At 43.2% G+C, this 14,899-nt stretch overlaps 1 protein-coding gene across 1 annotated transcript in view; it reads right to left on the bottom strand.

Annotated features, from left to right (window-relative positions):
* The window catches only part of gria4b (glutamate receptor, ionotropic, AMPA 4b), a 156,207-nt gene that overhangs the window by 45,275 nt on the left and 96,033 nt on the right, over nucleotides 1-14,899 (bottom strand). The window contains exons 6-9 of the mRNA XM_061740334.1: nucleotides 13,132-13,290; nucleotides 5,353-5,520; nucleotides 4,845-4,949; nucleotides 133-243 (exon numbers count right to left, since the gene is read on the bottom strand). Coding sequence (XP_061596318.1) covers nucleotides 133-243; nucleotides 4,845-4,949; nucleotides 5,353-5,520; nucleotides 13,132-13,290 — 543 coding nt within the window. The remainder of the gene's footprint in view (nucleotides 1-132; nucleotides 244-4,844; nucleotides 4,950-5,352; nucleotides 5,521-13,131; nucleotides 13,291-14,899) is intronic.

Genomic DNA, 14,899 nt, shown 5'->3' with positions numbered 1-14,899 from the left:
GTGCAGTTTGCGAAAGCGTTAGATAATATTTCCGACTGGTGTGTTAAACTGCAAAGAGTGCTGCTGCATGCATGTGTATACATGTGTGTGTGTGTGTGTGTGTCTTAAAGCAAACACGTGCCGGACTCTTACCATGATGGTTGTAACAATAACGGTGCGGTTTTCCATGCCAGAGGTGTCGTTTGGAAGCAGTGGAGAGTCCTGGATCAGTACGAGTTTGTCCGCATCGTTCCAGTAGCCGATCTGGAGGGAAATCCAAACATGAGGTTCTACACTTGAGTGTGTGTGTGTGTGTGTGTGTGTGTGTGTGTGTGTGTGTGTGTGTGTGTGTGTGTGTGTGTGTATTTGTCAAGTCAAGGGAATTTTTAAAGCAACAAATGTAAGTTTAATTAAGTTGAAAGTAAGACCTAATATAACATAATCATTAATATTTTTTTTTTAACTTTATTTTAACATTTTCATCCATTTATTTTCTTAGAAAATTCAAATACTGTATTTTCTAGCTTTGAAAATGGAATTAGTCTTTTTCAGTTCAGTGTAATTGTGACAAATTATTCATTAATTCCGTCCTAAATATTTTGCTGCTGTCCATGGTGCTGAAATCAGGCAGCATCTTTGTTTAGCTGGGTGATTGCTGAGCTTTGGGTTCTACCTCTGATGAAGCTTTTTATATCATCCTTTGAAGGTCAAGGTCAAATTTATGTATATAGCACATGTAAATGAACCAAATAACATCTTATTTAAACAAAAAGGAAAAATATAGAAAAGAAATACAGAAGTGTGTGTGTGTGTGCTCTAATTCTACAAAGCTTGAACAAAAGGCAACCAGATGTCTTTTCTTTGTTCATCAAGATGCTTTTGCCTCTTCTTAATGGATAAGATGTGAAAACGCCTGAAAGAACCAAGACGAGAGGTCCAACAATCGAGCTGAAGGTCTACAGCGGCACTAAAACAAGACACTACGATATAAGCACCGTGTTTCTCAAAGGCTTGAATCAACCCAAATGGACTTCCTTTTCTTGTTTCCTGAAGACGGTAGGTCAGTGCTGCGGTGCAGCGGTGAAGAGAGTCTCTTTCTTCCTCCCCTCATCTATAGTCAGGAATTGTGGGTAGTGACTGAAAAAAGGAGATTACAAAGCCAATGGACCTAAAAAGGTTTCGTTCACAGGGTTCCCCGAGATGGGGCTCGGGGAGAGTGGAGCCAAGAGTTGAGGCAGTCCTGACACCTGGTTTGGATACCTCTCTGGGGAGAGAAGACCTCAACACAGACCCGAGACGGGATTAGAGTTCTCAGCTGGCTAGGGAAAATTTAAGTGTTGTCCTGGAAGCTCCAGAAGATGAGGACGAGGACTGGGATGGGGGGGTCAACGCTGCATAGACCCTGTTCAAACACTCGTCCAGAAAGCAGGTCCAGTCGCACCGATTCAAGCCTTCCAGAATGTATTTCAACGTAAGTACAAGTCTTGCTTTGAAGGAATCTTTTTATCACCAATAAAGCACAATGCATGACTTTTTCTTGATGTAGATGTGAGTTACAGTAGCGATAGCTTTCAATGGACCAAGCTGGGTGGCGCCATCACCGCTGTTGTGCGTCTCATCACCGAACAGTGCACCTCAAAGGACCGCTCTATCTGGCGCCGTGTGGACGTGTGAGATGAAGCCCCAAAGCACCTCGTTTGGAGTAACTTGTCCACGTTTGAATAACTAGTCGCAGAACAACTTGCAGCATACACCAACACCCATGAACCCACTCTTATGATGACCCGTGGATCAGTTACTAGGCAACTGTGATAACGCAAACCCAGTCCTTGGAGCATCAGAGTGGCCTCAGACAGCAAAAAGAGTTCAAACAAGCTCATCAGTTACATGAGAAAGTGCACCTGGTTCTGGCCACGAACCTTCTTCCCTCCGTCTACTATGAGGTGGACCAGCGCACCCTTGTTTTTTTCTCTTATCATCAATGCATCTAAAGCCAGAGTTTTGTTATGTATATATTTGGTGACGAGCACACTGCAGTTTGCAAAACGAGTGAATATCGGAATATTTCGGTTGCCTAGCAACTGCTGTCCTACATGGTCATAATTTTCATCCTTCTCTTTTGCGCCCCAAAACCTCAGCGGTGAGCTCAGTGGGTCATCCTGACTGAAATGCTTAACGTTTTTATTAAAATAGTTTAAAATATAAAAAGACGCAGCGCTCTTCAAATATAAGATTTAATATTTCATATATTTTCTCCTCTTCTGATTTTGAGATTTGGTTTAAATTATTAAACACTATTAAACAACTATTTACATTCATACAAACTTTTTTGGAAGCTGTTTTTGTTCCAGAGAGCGTCATGTTGATACTGGGTCAGAACTTTTAATTGGACTGTCCTCAATAATTGATCCAGTTGGGGTTTTTTTTCTGGTTATTTTTAAACGCTTGATTCCAGTTTTTGTGCATTCAGTCCAATGACATCACAGACCTGCATCCATGTGCTTCTTCAGCATTGCGCAGCACTCCTTAAAGGCAGGGGAAGCAATATCTGTTAATATTTCTCCTCTGCTTCGTGTGCACGCCCACGAACCCTCCCCCTGTCGGGGATTGGTTGGAGCAATGTTTGTTATGCAACGCTGTTTCCAGTTTACTGAGTAGCCCGACTCAGTAAACTCATATATCCCCGCAGTCCGGTGTAAGAAGGCTTGATCTTTATTCTTATCCAACAGTGTTCTCAGGAGACGGGCCGCTACGGACTCATGTCTTGCCCTGGAGTCTCACACAGGATGCCAGTTTCTAGATCAATACTGGGACATCTCCATTCGTCTCTGCAGTCCGCTGACGTCAGCATCATCATCCAAAAGTCCTTCGGGGTCAAACTGACTGACCACAACTGACGGGCCGCTTGAATTGTGGTCACAATATCAGCATCTTGTGACGAGGGGGAATGTCAAAAGGGAGCGAGCAAAGACACGAGTTGGCCAATGTCTTATTTTATACTAAAATAGCTGATATCTGTGGTGCTGTAGTGAATGCATTGATCGTGGATCAGACACAAGTTTTAACAGCAGCCGTTAACGGCTACGAGACGGTGACAGCAGAAGATGAAGAGCCTCCTACGTGCTGGGAGAACCGGGATTACCGGAAAGACATGGACAATACTGGGGGAAGGGGTGAGACCCTGCACCTGCTCACACAAACACAGTTTCCAGAGCCGACTCTTCTATCCCAGAGGAAGGCAGGCCAAAGCAGCGCTTGATTGATGGGAACTTCTCTCCTCCTCCCGCTTCCACCAGTCTACCTTGATTGCTCTCGGTTTCATCTCATCCTCTCCCCATCAGTCTCCCAGATGCTCTCTCGCTCCCTGTTTTCCCCCATTTTCTCGGAATTATATCAACAGACATCCATCCTCTTACACCAGAGGCAGATATGCTGGCAGAGGATGCAGCATTTCTGCAGCTTTGTTTAGATAATAGAAGATGACACATTACATATTACATCATAGAAACCCTTAAAAACTCCACATGACAGCAGCTGGCGTATATATCTCATCATATAAGGATGTGCAACACAGACAAGCAGCGGATGAGAGGATGCTATGACGCTTCCGATTAAGGGTCCCACATTCAACAAGTCAAGGGGAACAGAAACACTGACGACTTGTGGTATAGAGACCGTGTCAGACCAGGTCTGACTCAAAAACCTAATCCTCAGACTGGTGAGATCTGGATTACAAAATCTCTTCAGGACATGGTTTCACATAGCGCCTCTAAGGTCTCACAAATCCCAACTGTCTTAGCCATCTTACGCCCTTTTCATCCAGCGGTTACATCACATTGGTGCCAAAAAGCCGACATTGTGGTTCGGTAGCTGGTAATACAGAGCGAATGGCGGTTGCATCGTTGTGCAGCGTGCCGGGGTCGTGGACCCGCCTTCATTTTAGCAGCATGTACACTTAACTTATATTTAAAATAAGTAAAATAAATATATTAAAGGAGCTTGAGGCCGGATTGAGGCAGGATTTATGAAAAAAATCTGTATACGTTTTAAGTTTTCTAGTAATAATGTCAGATGAAGCGCTCCAAACCCAAAAGAATGAACCCTCTAGTGTATCTCTCTGTTGCCTTGAACAGGCTGTGTGCTGCAAAATGTGCTGCAATTCGGGCCCAAATTTCCCGCGCTGTCCTGCGGATGTGACGTCACATGACGCTGCATGTGCGTTCTCCCCGTTCTCCCGTGCCGGCTTCACTGTTGACTGCAGTACCCCCAACGGCCGCCGTGGTGAAGGGTGGCGCTAGAGAGTCTCATTTCTTAAAAGGAGCCTCATGCTCCTTTAAATGAGCTAGGTCTCAACTTATAATATGTTTTGTTGTGCTGTTAATTACACAACCGGGAAGAGTCTGAGGACGATGCTCAGTGAAGCAGCTGGGAAGGCTGCCACTCTTTATTTATTTATGTAGCACCTTATAAAGCAAAGAGCAAGTCAAGGTGCTTTCAGGGCTTAACTACCCAGGCTAAACAATGAAAGGCCTTGCCCTGACAGCGGCTAGATGAGCCGGCGCTTCCACGTTGACCTGCAACCTCTCAGACTGACTAACTTTGCCCAAAAACCCAAAGACCGCGGAACGGGGTCCCACTTCTGCGACAGCAGAAGTGAAATCGGATGGGCGTATCTGTTCGCAATAATTTAACCAGGTTCTATGGACATTAACAGAGAACCCGTGGACCCAAACGCGCTTGAGTTAGGCCTGGTGGTTCCTTCACAACATCGTCACCAACTCTCGTTTCTTGTAACATTTGGTAACTTGGATATGACAAACAAATAGATTTAACCTAAATGATTGTGGTGTTGTGTGATGTTTTACCCTTCTGGGTCCATTATTCTTCAGCTCAAACACGTCCATAGTGTAGTTGACCCTGCGGCCATAGTGGTCAAACTGGACATTACCTGTTAGTCCTTGCAGCCGGACCTGCACGCAGAGGTGGACATGAAACACACACAGAAGGGCTGAGCGAAAACCTGTGGCATGTATGAGCATCATATTTGTATTAATCAGGATTATAAAGATATAATGCAAGGTTGAAATATTAAACAGTTTTGTTCAGAAAAGTGTGTGGAGGCTACGACAGTGAAGATCAGAGCGAATACATCAAGGACGTGGAAAATGTTTCAAACTGAGACGTCTCTACTTCAAAACATCTGCTCACAGCCCCCACAGCTCTTTATTAGTGAAAAAGAAATGCATGTAAACACAATAATTAAGGCACAGTCATGTTTAATCCCACACAGAACCATAAACCACAACCGAACATTGAGTTAGTCTTCTGGAAATCACAAATCCAGGTCGGCACGAGGCGCTCGGCGATTCCCACCTGTTTGAGAGTGCGCTCCATGTCGATGCCCTGGTTCCACGGCGCGGCAGGGTTGGCGAGGCAGTCACCAGCGTTGCCCCGTCTGGAAATGTCCACCTTCTGCCTGCGCAGGTTCCTGAAAGCCTCGGCCATCACCATCACCCCGTCGTATGTCAGTGCCGAGGTGTACTGGGAAATAGGGGTTGATCACAGAGTTCAAGGTTTTACATATCGGGACGGTAAAAAAATGTAAGTCCCAACCAGGCTTTGATCTTGGATGGATACGACAGCATTTAGAAAATCAGAAATGAGAAATCAGTATTTCAAATATAATATCAAATATTTTGCCAAATGTAAAATGTACACAGGAATTTGACCTGGTAAAAACAGCATCACTGAGCAATAAAATAACAATTAGAAACAAAAATAGAAAAAAATATAATAAGTAAGTAAAAAAAAAAAATTCAATATATATTTAATTAATCAGCAGCAAGTGATGCGTGAACACCTCTAGAAAAGCAGATGTTTAAACAGTTTGCTGGTCTAGACTCTAGAGCATCCAGACATGTTTTAACACAATGTCAAGAGGCAAAGACATCACCAGTTTATGTTATATATATTATATATTATTTAGTCGAAGACAAGACAGTTGCCAACCTTGTCAGGTGTACACATTTCAACAACTGTGACACACACACAACCACAAAACAAGCACAGATTTAAAGGCCTGAGTTAGCATCTACAGTACATATAAGGTTAACAGAGCTGCATCTGACGGCATCACATGACTTCACAGAGTTTACGTAGGACATATGATACTAAAAGTTGTTTTTCAATATAACGCAGTGTCACATTTGCCAAAAGCCAAACAAAATACATCATCACAAACACCAACTCTCAAGCATGGTGGCGGAGATGTGACTTGCAGAAACAGGACATGGGCGCCTCTATGGACACGGCGTACCGTGGAGTATTCTCACACCCTAAAGAAAAGCAGTTGTGGAACCTCATAGTGACACCAAAGAGTTGCAGTCCTCCCAGAGCTGGTTAAAGGAGCTTGAGGCAGGATTGAGGCAGGATTTATGAAAGAAATTCGTAAATGTTTTAAGTTTTCTAGTAATAATGTCAGATGAAGCGTTCCAAACCAAAAAGAATGAGCCGTCTAGTGTATCTCTCCGTTGCCTTGAACAGGCTGTGTGCTGCAAAATGTGCTGCAATTCGGTCCCGAATTTCCCGCGCTGGGCTGCGGATGTGACGTCACATGGCGCTGCATGTGCGTTCTCCCCGTTCTCCCGTGCCGGCTTCATTGTTGGCTGCAGTACCCCCAACGGCCGTCGTGGTGAAGGGTGGCGCTAGAGAGTCTCATTTCTTAAAAGAAGCCTCATGCTCCTTTAAGGTTTGAGTCCTGGCCTGTGACCCTTTACCGTGAGTCTTCCTCCACCCTTTTTCTGCCCCCATTTCCTGTCTGCTTACAATAAAGGCCACGACAGTCATGAAATGATCACACGTCCCCATGGAGATCAACTTGTCAGTCCCTGGTGGTCAGTAGAGGAAGTGTCATTTTTTTTACTTCAACCTGAATGTTGGCGTTTGTTATACTTCGGTTATCTAAAAACACATGCAAAGCAAGCATCTCCTGCAAACATCTGTTTGCTCTTGAAAATCAATGTACTAAAGTCGGTAAAAATGTCGTGGGATCGTCAGTGTTCAACTTTGCATTCAGTACAATACACCATGTTCTGTGTATCACGAGGATGTCTCATTTCAAGACCCCTCGAGGACTAGATCACTTGTCGTTATGTCCTAATACATAAAACCTCTCTTTCTCTTGTATTTGAGCACTTTGTGACTGAACACTCTACTAGAAACTAGTGTTCGACTGTGGTCCATTTGATTTTTTCAAAGAGAGCTAAAAACTCAGTAATGGGCAAGCACGCGCTTTGTAAATTACATACCTTGTAACCCGCTCTGTCTGTTTTGGCCATAAAGCCCCAGGAGAAACACCAGGAAAAGGTATGAGTCCAATTAAATGCTAATTTGGCAGGACAGGTATAATGTTCTGCTGGTCAGTTCCTTTTAGGAACAATCTGCGCTCAGCCGCCTCGAAGATCACACGGTTCTACAGAGCACAGCAAGTAGTACATAAGAGCCTGGCTGTTACAGCGGCTCAGCAGTAGCTCATTGTTTTTCTGCAAATAGAAACGACAAGAAGGAGAGAAGAGAGGAGAATATTTCCCCCTGAGTGCAAGCCTCCCACTTTTGTCCAATCCATCTTTGGCTTGAAGACCGTGTTGCCTCTTATTATTTGGGCATGCAAAAATCATCCTGTCCCTCAAGAGCCATACATTTCCCTGAAACTCACCTCTGGCTTGCAAGAAAACTAATTGAGTGAATGACGAAAAGGCAGCATGATTGAGAGTGAGTTGGGAGGGGGTTAAGAAAGGGAAGAGGCGAGTATTTTGTCCAGCCGGGAAGCAGCCTGGCATTAATTATCCCAGATAGCAGGAGTTCATTAACTTTGCCTCCGGCCGGGGGTGAATCCTATTCATTAACCCACTGCTCGCTGTGACATTATGACTTTCAACAGAATCTGCTGCACTCTATCCCCTGTTGCTCTTTGAAAAATAGCCCAGAGTAACACAGACGTGCACGCGAACAATCAAGGTCTGCAATAGACTCACTAACAGTAAGAATCTTCATTCCCTTCTCTTCCTCACAACCTCATCTGTCATTCAGCAGAGACAGCACTGATGTAGATTGGCTCTGTTTGGCACCACTAAGACCGACCAGACCAGACAGAAATCCATGAAGGGCAACGGTGCAGATCCAATGCCTGATGAATGGTGTATGTGATGTTTCTTAAGTTTTCAAAATAACTTTGAATACAGGGGTGTCACGTGGGGGGTCCTTATGTTTGGGGAACCGGGTCCGTTGCTGCCGGTCATTCAGACCCAAAACAAACATTTTTTTCCAGTCAGAGTACGCCAGCGATGCCCTTCATCACCAGATCTGTATACGACGTTCATGGACAGACTATCTCTGCTTAAACGAGGGGTGGAGGCGGTCGGATTTGGTTGTGTCAAGAGTTTCAATTTTGCTTTTTGCAGATGATGTGGCCCTGTTGGTGTCATCGATTGGAGATCTTCAGCTGAGTCTAAGCAGCGGAGATGAGAATCCTCCAAATCTGAGACCATGGTTCCCAATCGGAAAAGGGTGGAATGACTGCCCTCTCCGGGTTGGGAAGAGTCGTTTCGTCAGGTGAAGAATTTAAGGTTGTTGTCGCACCTAATCATCTGGTAGACTCGGTTTGATGGGGATTTCAAAATTCAACTGTTCCGACTTTGTCAAACAAACCGAACCTTTTGAATAACGTATCCCCCTCCTCACCTGTCGAGGCGTCTGTGGAGGCAAGGAGGGGAGTCACTGAAGTAAATAAGAAAAACAATGAATAATAAACCTTATTTATGTATTGGATAATGCAGAGAAATTGAATTTGCACTCACTTCTACCTGTTAAACAAGGTGAAGGTAGTATCATAATTTTTGGCCACTTTATCTCATTTGGGGACTTTGTTTATGTCTCAATTAATTTTGAATCATAAGAGTGAATCCCAATGGACAAAATTCAGGTACTGTACCTGATGTGGAATTTGCAAGACCACTACCTCAAATATCCACCTCTTTCTACCAAAGAGAAGTGAAAGAAGAAAAATGTAACGCTTCTGAAATAGCTGAACCCTTATTTTGTGGAAGGACTTGAAGCGAGTAAAACCTACCACGACCTGAAGCTGTCCAGTAGAAAGAAATGTATTTGAATTCTTTCAACCTGATTTGCGGTTTCAACTGTTCATTTCTGCATAACTGTAATTACTGCAGCTCAGAGATCTCACCAGATACAGAAAACAAAGGTTCATGAACTTTTGTTGCCCATTTCTGCAATATTTGATCATATTTTTAAATAAATACATAACTCTGTCATATATGTTTATTTGTATGTACTTTTAGCACCTAATCAGACATAATCAGTGTAATTGATGTTTTCGTTGCATAGTGTAGTACATAGGTTTTGGACCAGAAGACTTCATAAATCCCTGGTATTAATATTGCATCAGCGTCTGGATATATAATTATAAATCAGGAAACCACAACTTGAACACAGAAACCACCAACTGAAGGAGGTCCAGCTCGTACTCTGATTGGACCTCAGCAGGTCACTTTGGTGCAACTCCACAACTTTCTGCTAAAAGAGAAAAGCTTTCAAGCACTCCCTCATCAACTCAACCGACTCCCCATGGATCGCTGCGTGGATGACACAAAGTGGCTGAGCTGAAGGTGACGCCACCGAGCGTCACTGATGCCTCCAGGATAAGACACATTAACCTTGCTAGCAAAGTGTCAGAAGAAGTGGCTGCAAAAGCCTTGAACCACACAACCTTCACTTTACACCTTGTAGCAGCCACTCAGGTATGACTCTTGTTAATTCTCCAGATATTTGTTGACACATTCATCTTTCCAACTGGAACAAAATTGTCCTGGAGGTGTCCACATCAATCTGGCCCTTTTTTTTTTTCTTTTCTTGACCTTGAGTTTTACTTTGGGGTGTTGATGTTTTGGTGGAGACTAAACGTCTGACCCTGGCAGAAAAGTCAATATTCTGCCACTGTGGTTATTCTATCAGCCAGAACAAATATGCGTCAAATTAACTGCCAGTGAGATGTCCAGGTGATGTTTGTCAAGATCATTCCTGCAACATTACTGTAATTGAAGCTAAATATTAGACTTGTTTTGGACGGGCAATGTAAATTACTCTCTTCAACGCTGGGATGTCACTATTCTCTATTTGCCAGATATAATGGGCTTCAGCTGATAAACAAATCCACAGTTTTTGTGAGTTCTTCCCTACCTGGTGTTTACAACTACAACCAGACTCCAGGAGGTCTCAGAGTGAAGGCAGAGAAGAGCTCTGTTTAAGCATAAAGAGACCTCCACAAAAAACAGTTTTAGGGCGGTCGGCCATCGACCTCGACCGGCTGGGGGAGAGAAGATGGGACGGAGATTAACAATGCGTAAACATTTGCTACCTCGCTTGGACTTCTCGTTATCTCCCTACCCTTCTGATTCCTGAAACTTTTAAATGCCAAGCACAAATTTGCAGAGCGAGTAAACCCACCAGACGGAGGCCCAACTCACTGTGGTGTTATACATGACCAGAGAGAGAGAGTGGGGGAGAGTGGGGTTGACTGCGACTCAGGCTGTGGACAACTTAGTGGGGAGCAGAGTAATTTAGTCTGAGTGGATTTCCAGGACAGAGCAATTTATCAAGACATGTAGTCTTGTAAAATAAGTCTCTCTCTCTCTCTCTCTCTCTCTCTCTCTCTCTCTCTCTCTCTCTCTCTCACTCACACACACACGATCTGCTGGTCACACCACTTCCGCTCCACCGCATCTGGGTTTGAAAACAGAAATCTTTGTTGGACACAGATTTGCTCGAGGGAGGAGGTTTGCAAACCACCATAGCGTGATGCCTTCTTGCCCCAGTGCTATTTGCAATCTGGGTGGCTGAAAAGAATTTAAAGTGGGTCGGTTTGTCACATCTCTGCATCTGACAGCGGTGGACGGACACGAAGACTGGTAACGGTCCTGAATGTGGTTCATCACAGATTCTCCTGGTCATTATCCTGGTCTCGCTTTTGTGTTTGGATTATTTACGGTTGGTTTTGCACGTTCTTCATCGAAAAACTCCTCGATCCATCAGATTTGGGTACATTTACAACCTTCTAAAAAATATAACTTATAGAGAACTCACAACTAAGGGCCCGATTTACTAAGATCCTAAATAAAGAGTACTAAATTGCGTGTGCACTGAAAAAGTTTGCGCGTGCAGTTGTTGCGTGGTTTGCGGGTGATCAACTAAGATTGCGTGCGCAATTGATAACAGGTGCAAACCTCAGTATTTAAATGAGGTGTTGCGCGTCTTACGTTTGCGCCATGGAGAGTCTGGATGGAAAGCACAGTCACAAGTCACAAGCGCAAAATGAAATTGAACGAGTTGGAGTTAGAGATATTAGTGGAAGAGGCAAATAAATACATTCATGAACTACAGCAAAGAAATTTAAACATTACCAAAAGAAACGCAATATCGGAGAAAAGCTGCGATAGAATAAATGCAGTTGGTAACACAAAAAACAGAAAAACGTCTGGTTTTTCATATTTCAATTTTAGGCACAGATCAAAAATACGAAATAGAAAAACGGGCCACAGGACCGAATTTGATTTTAATATTGAATTGGTCGGGTTTGCGTGAGCCGGCGGTGCTCGGCATGATCTGAGGAGAAAAAGACAATTCAGACACAGAGCTGGAGAGCGCTTTGATTCATCTATTTATGAGTTAAGTTTTTATTCAGATGTCCACAGTATATTGCAAATATTATATATTATATAGCAAACACTGACAGTAAATGTGTGACAGACGGGACCATCATATGGCCGAAAGAAGAGAAGTGTTCAGAACAGCGCACAGCGCACACTACAGGCTGATTTATGGTTCCGCGTCACACCAACGCAGAACCGACGGCGTAGGCTAAACGCGGCGACGCACCCCGCCCGCGATCCTACGCGTCGGCTACGCCGTCGATTTAACGCGGAACCATAATTCAGGCGAAGCTGCAGTCTGTCTGCGCTGATACTGACACAGCGGGACGGAGCAGATTTGGTCATGATGTTTAACCTGTGTTTTGTGATTAATAAGCACGGGTTTTAATTAAATGTAATTTACGAAGGATGATTTCACGTTCAATAAGATAAGTAATCAATAAAATACAAAGTTTTCAGAATCAGAATCAGAATCAGAATCAGAAAAGGGTTTATTGCCAAGTTTTCACACGAGGAAATTGTTATGGGGATTGGTGCAACACAATACAAATATAAAAAACAAATATATAAGAGATAAAATAAAATGACATGTATAAACAATAATAGAGAGTATAAACAGTGAAATAAAATGTAGACCGGAAATGTACAAAATTAGGTTTTAAAGTGCCGGGTGAGTCTGTACAAAAGTGACTTAGGAACTTAGGATAGGTAGAAGGTATAGACAGAAATGTACAATGAGAAATGTACAATGAGGTTTGTAAAGTGCCTTTGGCACAAAGGCTTGGCCTGCTTGTGGGCGAGTGGAGGGGGGCACAATAAAATAAGGTGGCAAAGATATAAGGCGAAGAACTAAAGAAAAAGTGGCCTTTAATAAAACTTGTGCAACCATTTTTAAAATAGCATGCAGCAGAATAAAGACTCTCTCTCTGCGTATTCTTTGATTTTGGATGTCGCCTCCTTGCCACAATAACGGCAGCAGCAGATTAGCACCTTCCTTTCGAACGTATTAAATACAGACGCAATCACAATACGCGCAATTACTTTCAGGCTTGGTAAATCTCATTGCGCGTGGTAAATGGAGCAATTTGCATCTTCCCCTCCCAGTATTTAGCGCGTTCTGGCGGGTACGCCCCATATTGATTATTCATCAGGGCAAAAGTACTAACTGAATTGCGTGTGCAATTTTGCGCATTGCAGAGACGCAATCCTCTTTGCATGCTGTTAGTAGATCAGCTGGCACTTTGGTTTGCGGGTGCTGTCAAGTTTGCACACGTTTTAACACACGCAAACCTTTAGTAAATCGGGCCCTAAGACCAGTAACTTGATTGATTTTCTTTCTTTCCAATAAACCAAAATCCGCCAAAAAGCCTTTTCAGCATGATAGTTCCCATCTAGAACTCAGACTCTCTCAAAACTGAACATCCATTACCTTGGGCGGAGCATCCGAGCCCGGGTATTCCCTCTGGTCCAGCTTATTCCAGCGCTGCATCAGTTTGATGACCATGGGGTTGCTGAAGTCGACCAGCTGGAAGCCCGTCACGTTGGCTCCACCATGCATGAAGCGCTCTAGGTTGATGTCCTTAAAGCCCTTGAGGGGTGACAAGAGAAAAGAGAGGTCATGGGTGGTCATGAATCCATCAACAGTAGACAAGTTGACAGGAAGAATAATGTAGTCAACAACCCACTAGGAAGGGCTGAGTTATAGACATAGAAAAAGGGGTAAAACCAGGTGAAAAATACTGTTGGACCCTCATCAGTCACCACGCCGTCCCAGAAGTCCAAATATTCCAGCAGTCTAACGAGCGATGTGCAGCAACTTTGGGGAAATCAACGACGCCCACAAAAATCATTTAAGTCTGTTGAGGCAGCGAGAGAATAAAACCCTTCATGAGAGGGAGGCATGTGAAAGAGAATTTCAGTTCCTGCTCTTGTAACCCAAGTAATGTAATGGATGATTCCCAGGGAAGGAGGCGCTGATAATTTACGAGGTATCTGCTGCTTTACACTGTGTAACTGGCGCAGATAAAAACATAAATAAAAAGCTGTAAAAATAAAACATCAGTGGTCCTCATTACCTGGACTGTGGTGCCACAACAAATCATAAAAATGAACCTTTCTAATTTCTGACGTTTCTGCTTTAAAACAGATTAAAGCATGTTGAGAAACACTAAAAATGTCCTCCCTGTTAAAGTAAAGCCAGTTACTTTACGAAGTGCAATTAAATCACAAGCTGTGTGTAAAAGATGGGTGTAATTATGATGCTCGGAGAGAGTGGCCAGGTTTGTCAGCTTTGACACAGTCCTTCTTTGATAGTGAATGGCAGTTTTGGCTATGATCACCAAGATCATCAATGTTTTGCAGATATGACCAGCTATTTGACACTTGCGTGCAGTCTATTCGTCTGAAAAGATTTAACAGACTTCTGAGATCGCTCCGGTTGGACAGCTTGCATATGATATTAGGAAAGGCGAGCTCCTAGTGACCTTCGGTACAGAAAAAGTAACCTATGCCCAAAACCACACAAATGCACTTCCTCCCACTTGGGATGTAGTAACAGCGGTGTAATGGAGCAGAATTAATGACGTGAGACTTTGAAATGCAGAAAGATCTAACAGCGTGACTGCAAACGCCATGCAGAGGATGCATCAGCGTTCAGCACTGCTGTTAGAACACCTAGGCAAGTGACAAGCTGCCACACCAATGACTGATGCAGCTCATGACTCGACTGAGGTAAAACCCAGCTTGATAGGCACGCTGCAAAAACTCAAAATCTTAACAAGAATATTTGTCTTATTTCTAGATAAGATGTCTAATTTTTTGTCAAAAACTCTCATTACACTTAAAACAAGAGTCATTACCAGGCAAATAACTTGTTATTTGACAATTTTCACCTGTTTCAAGTACATTTTCACTTAAAATAAGTAGAAAGAATCTACTGACTGAATTTTAAGTTTTTTTTTGAACAGTCTAGAAATGTAGGATGTAACTAATCATCAAATTGATTATTGTATACCATGATTTAATAGATTTTAATAGTCAACATTTATCAGATTATCTACAAAGATGAACTGTCTGAAAATCTGAACATTTCTTTTATTAAATTGTATTCCCCCCAAAAAACTGCTGAGTAAGTGGAGTTACTGGGAAAGTTTGGTAAAGTAATGAGAGATGAGATGAAAAAGATACAAGAACGGACC

Source organism: Cololabis saira, chromosome 14 (assembly GCF_033807715.1).
Source record: "Cololabis saira isolate AMF1-May2022 chromosome 14, fColSai1.1, whole genome shotgun sequence".
NCBI lineage: Eukaryota > Metazoa > Chordata > Actinopteri > Beloniformes > Belonidae > Cololabis > Cololabis saira.
The sequence above is the reverse complement of the archived record's forward strand: the minus strand, read 5'-3'. Positions and strand labels throughout refer to the sequence as shown.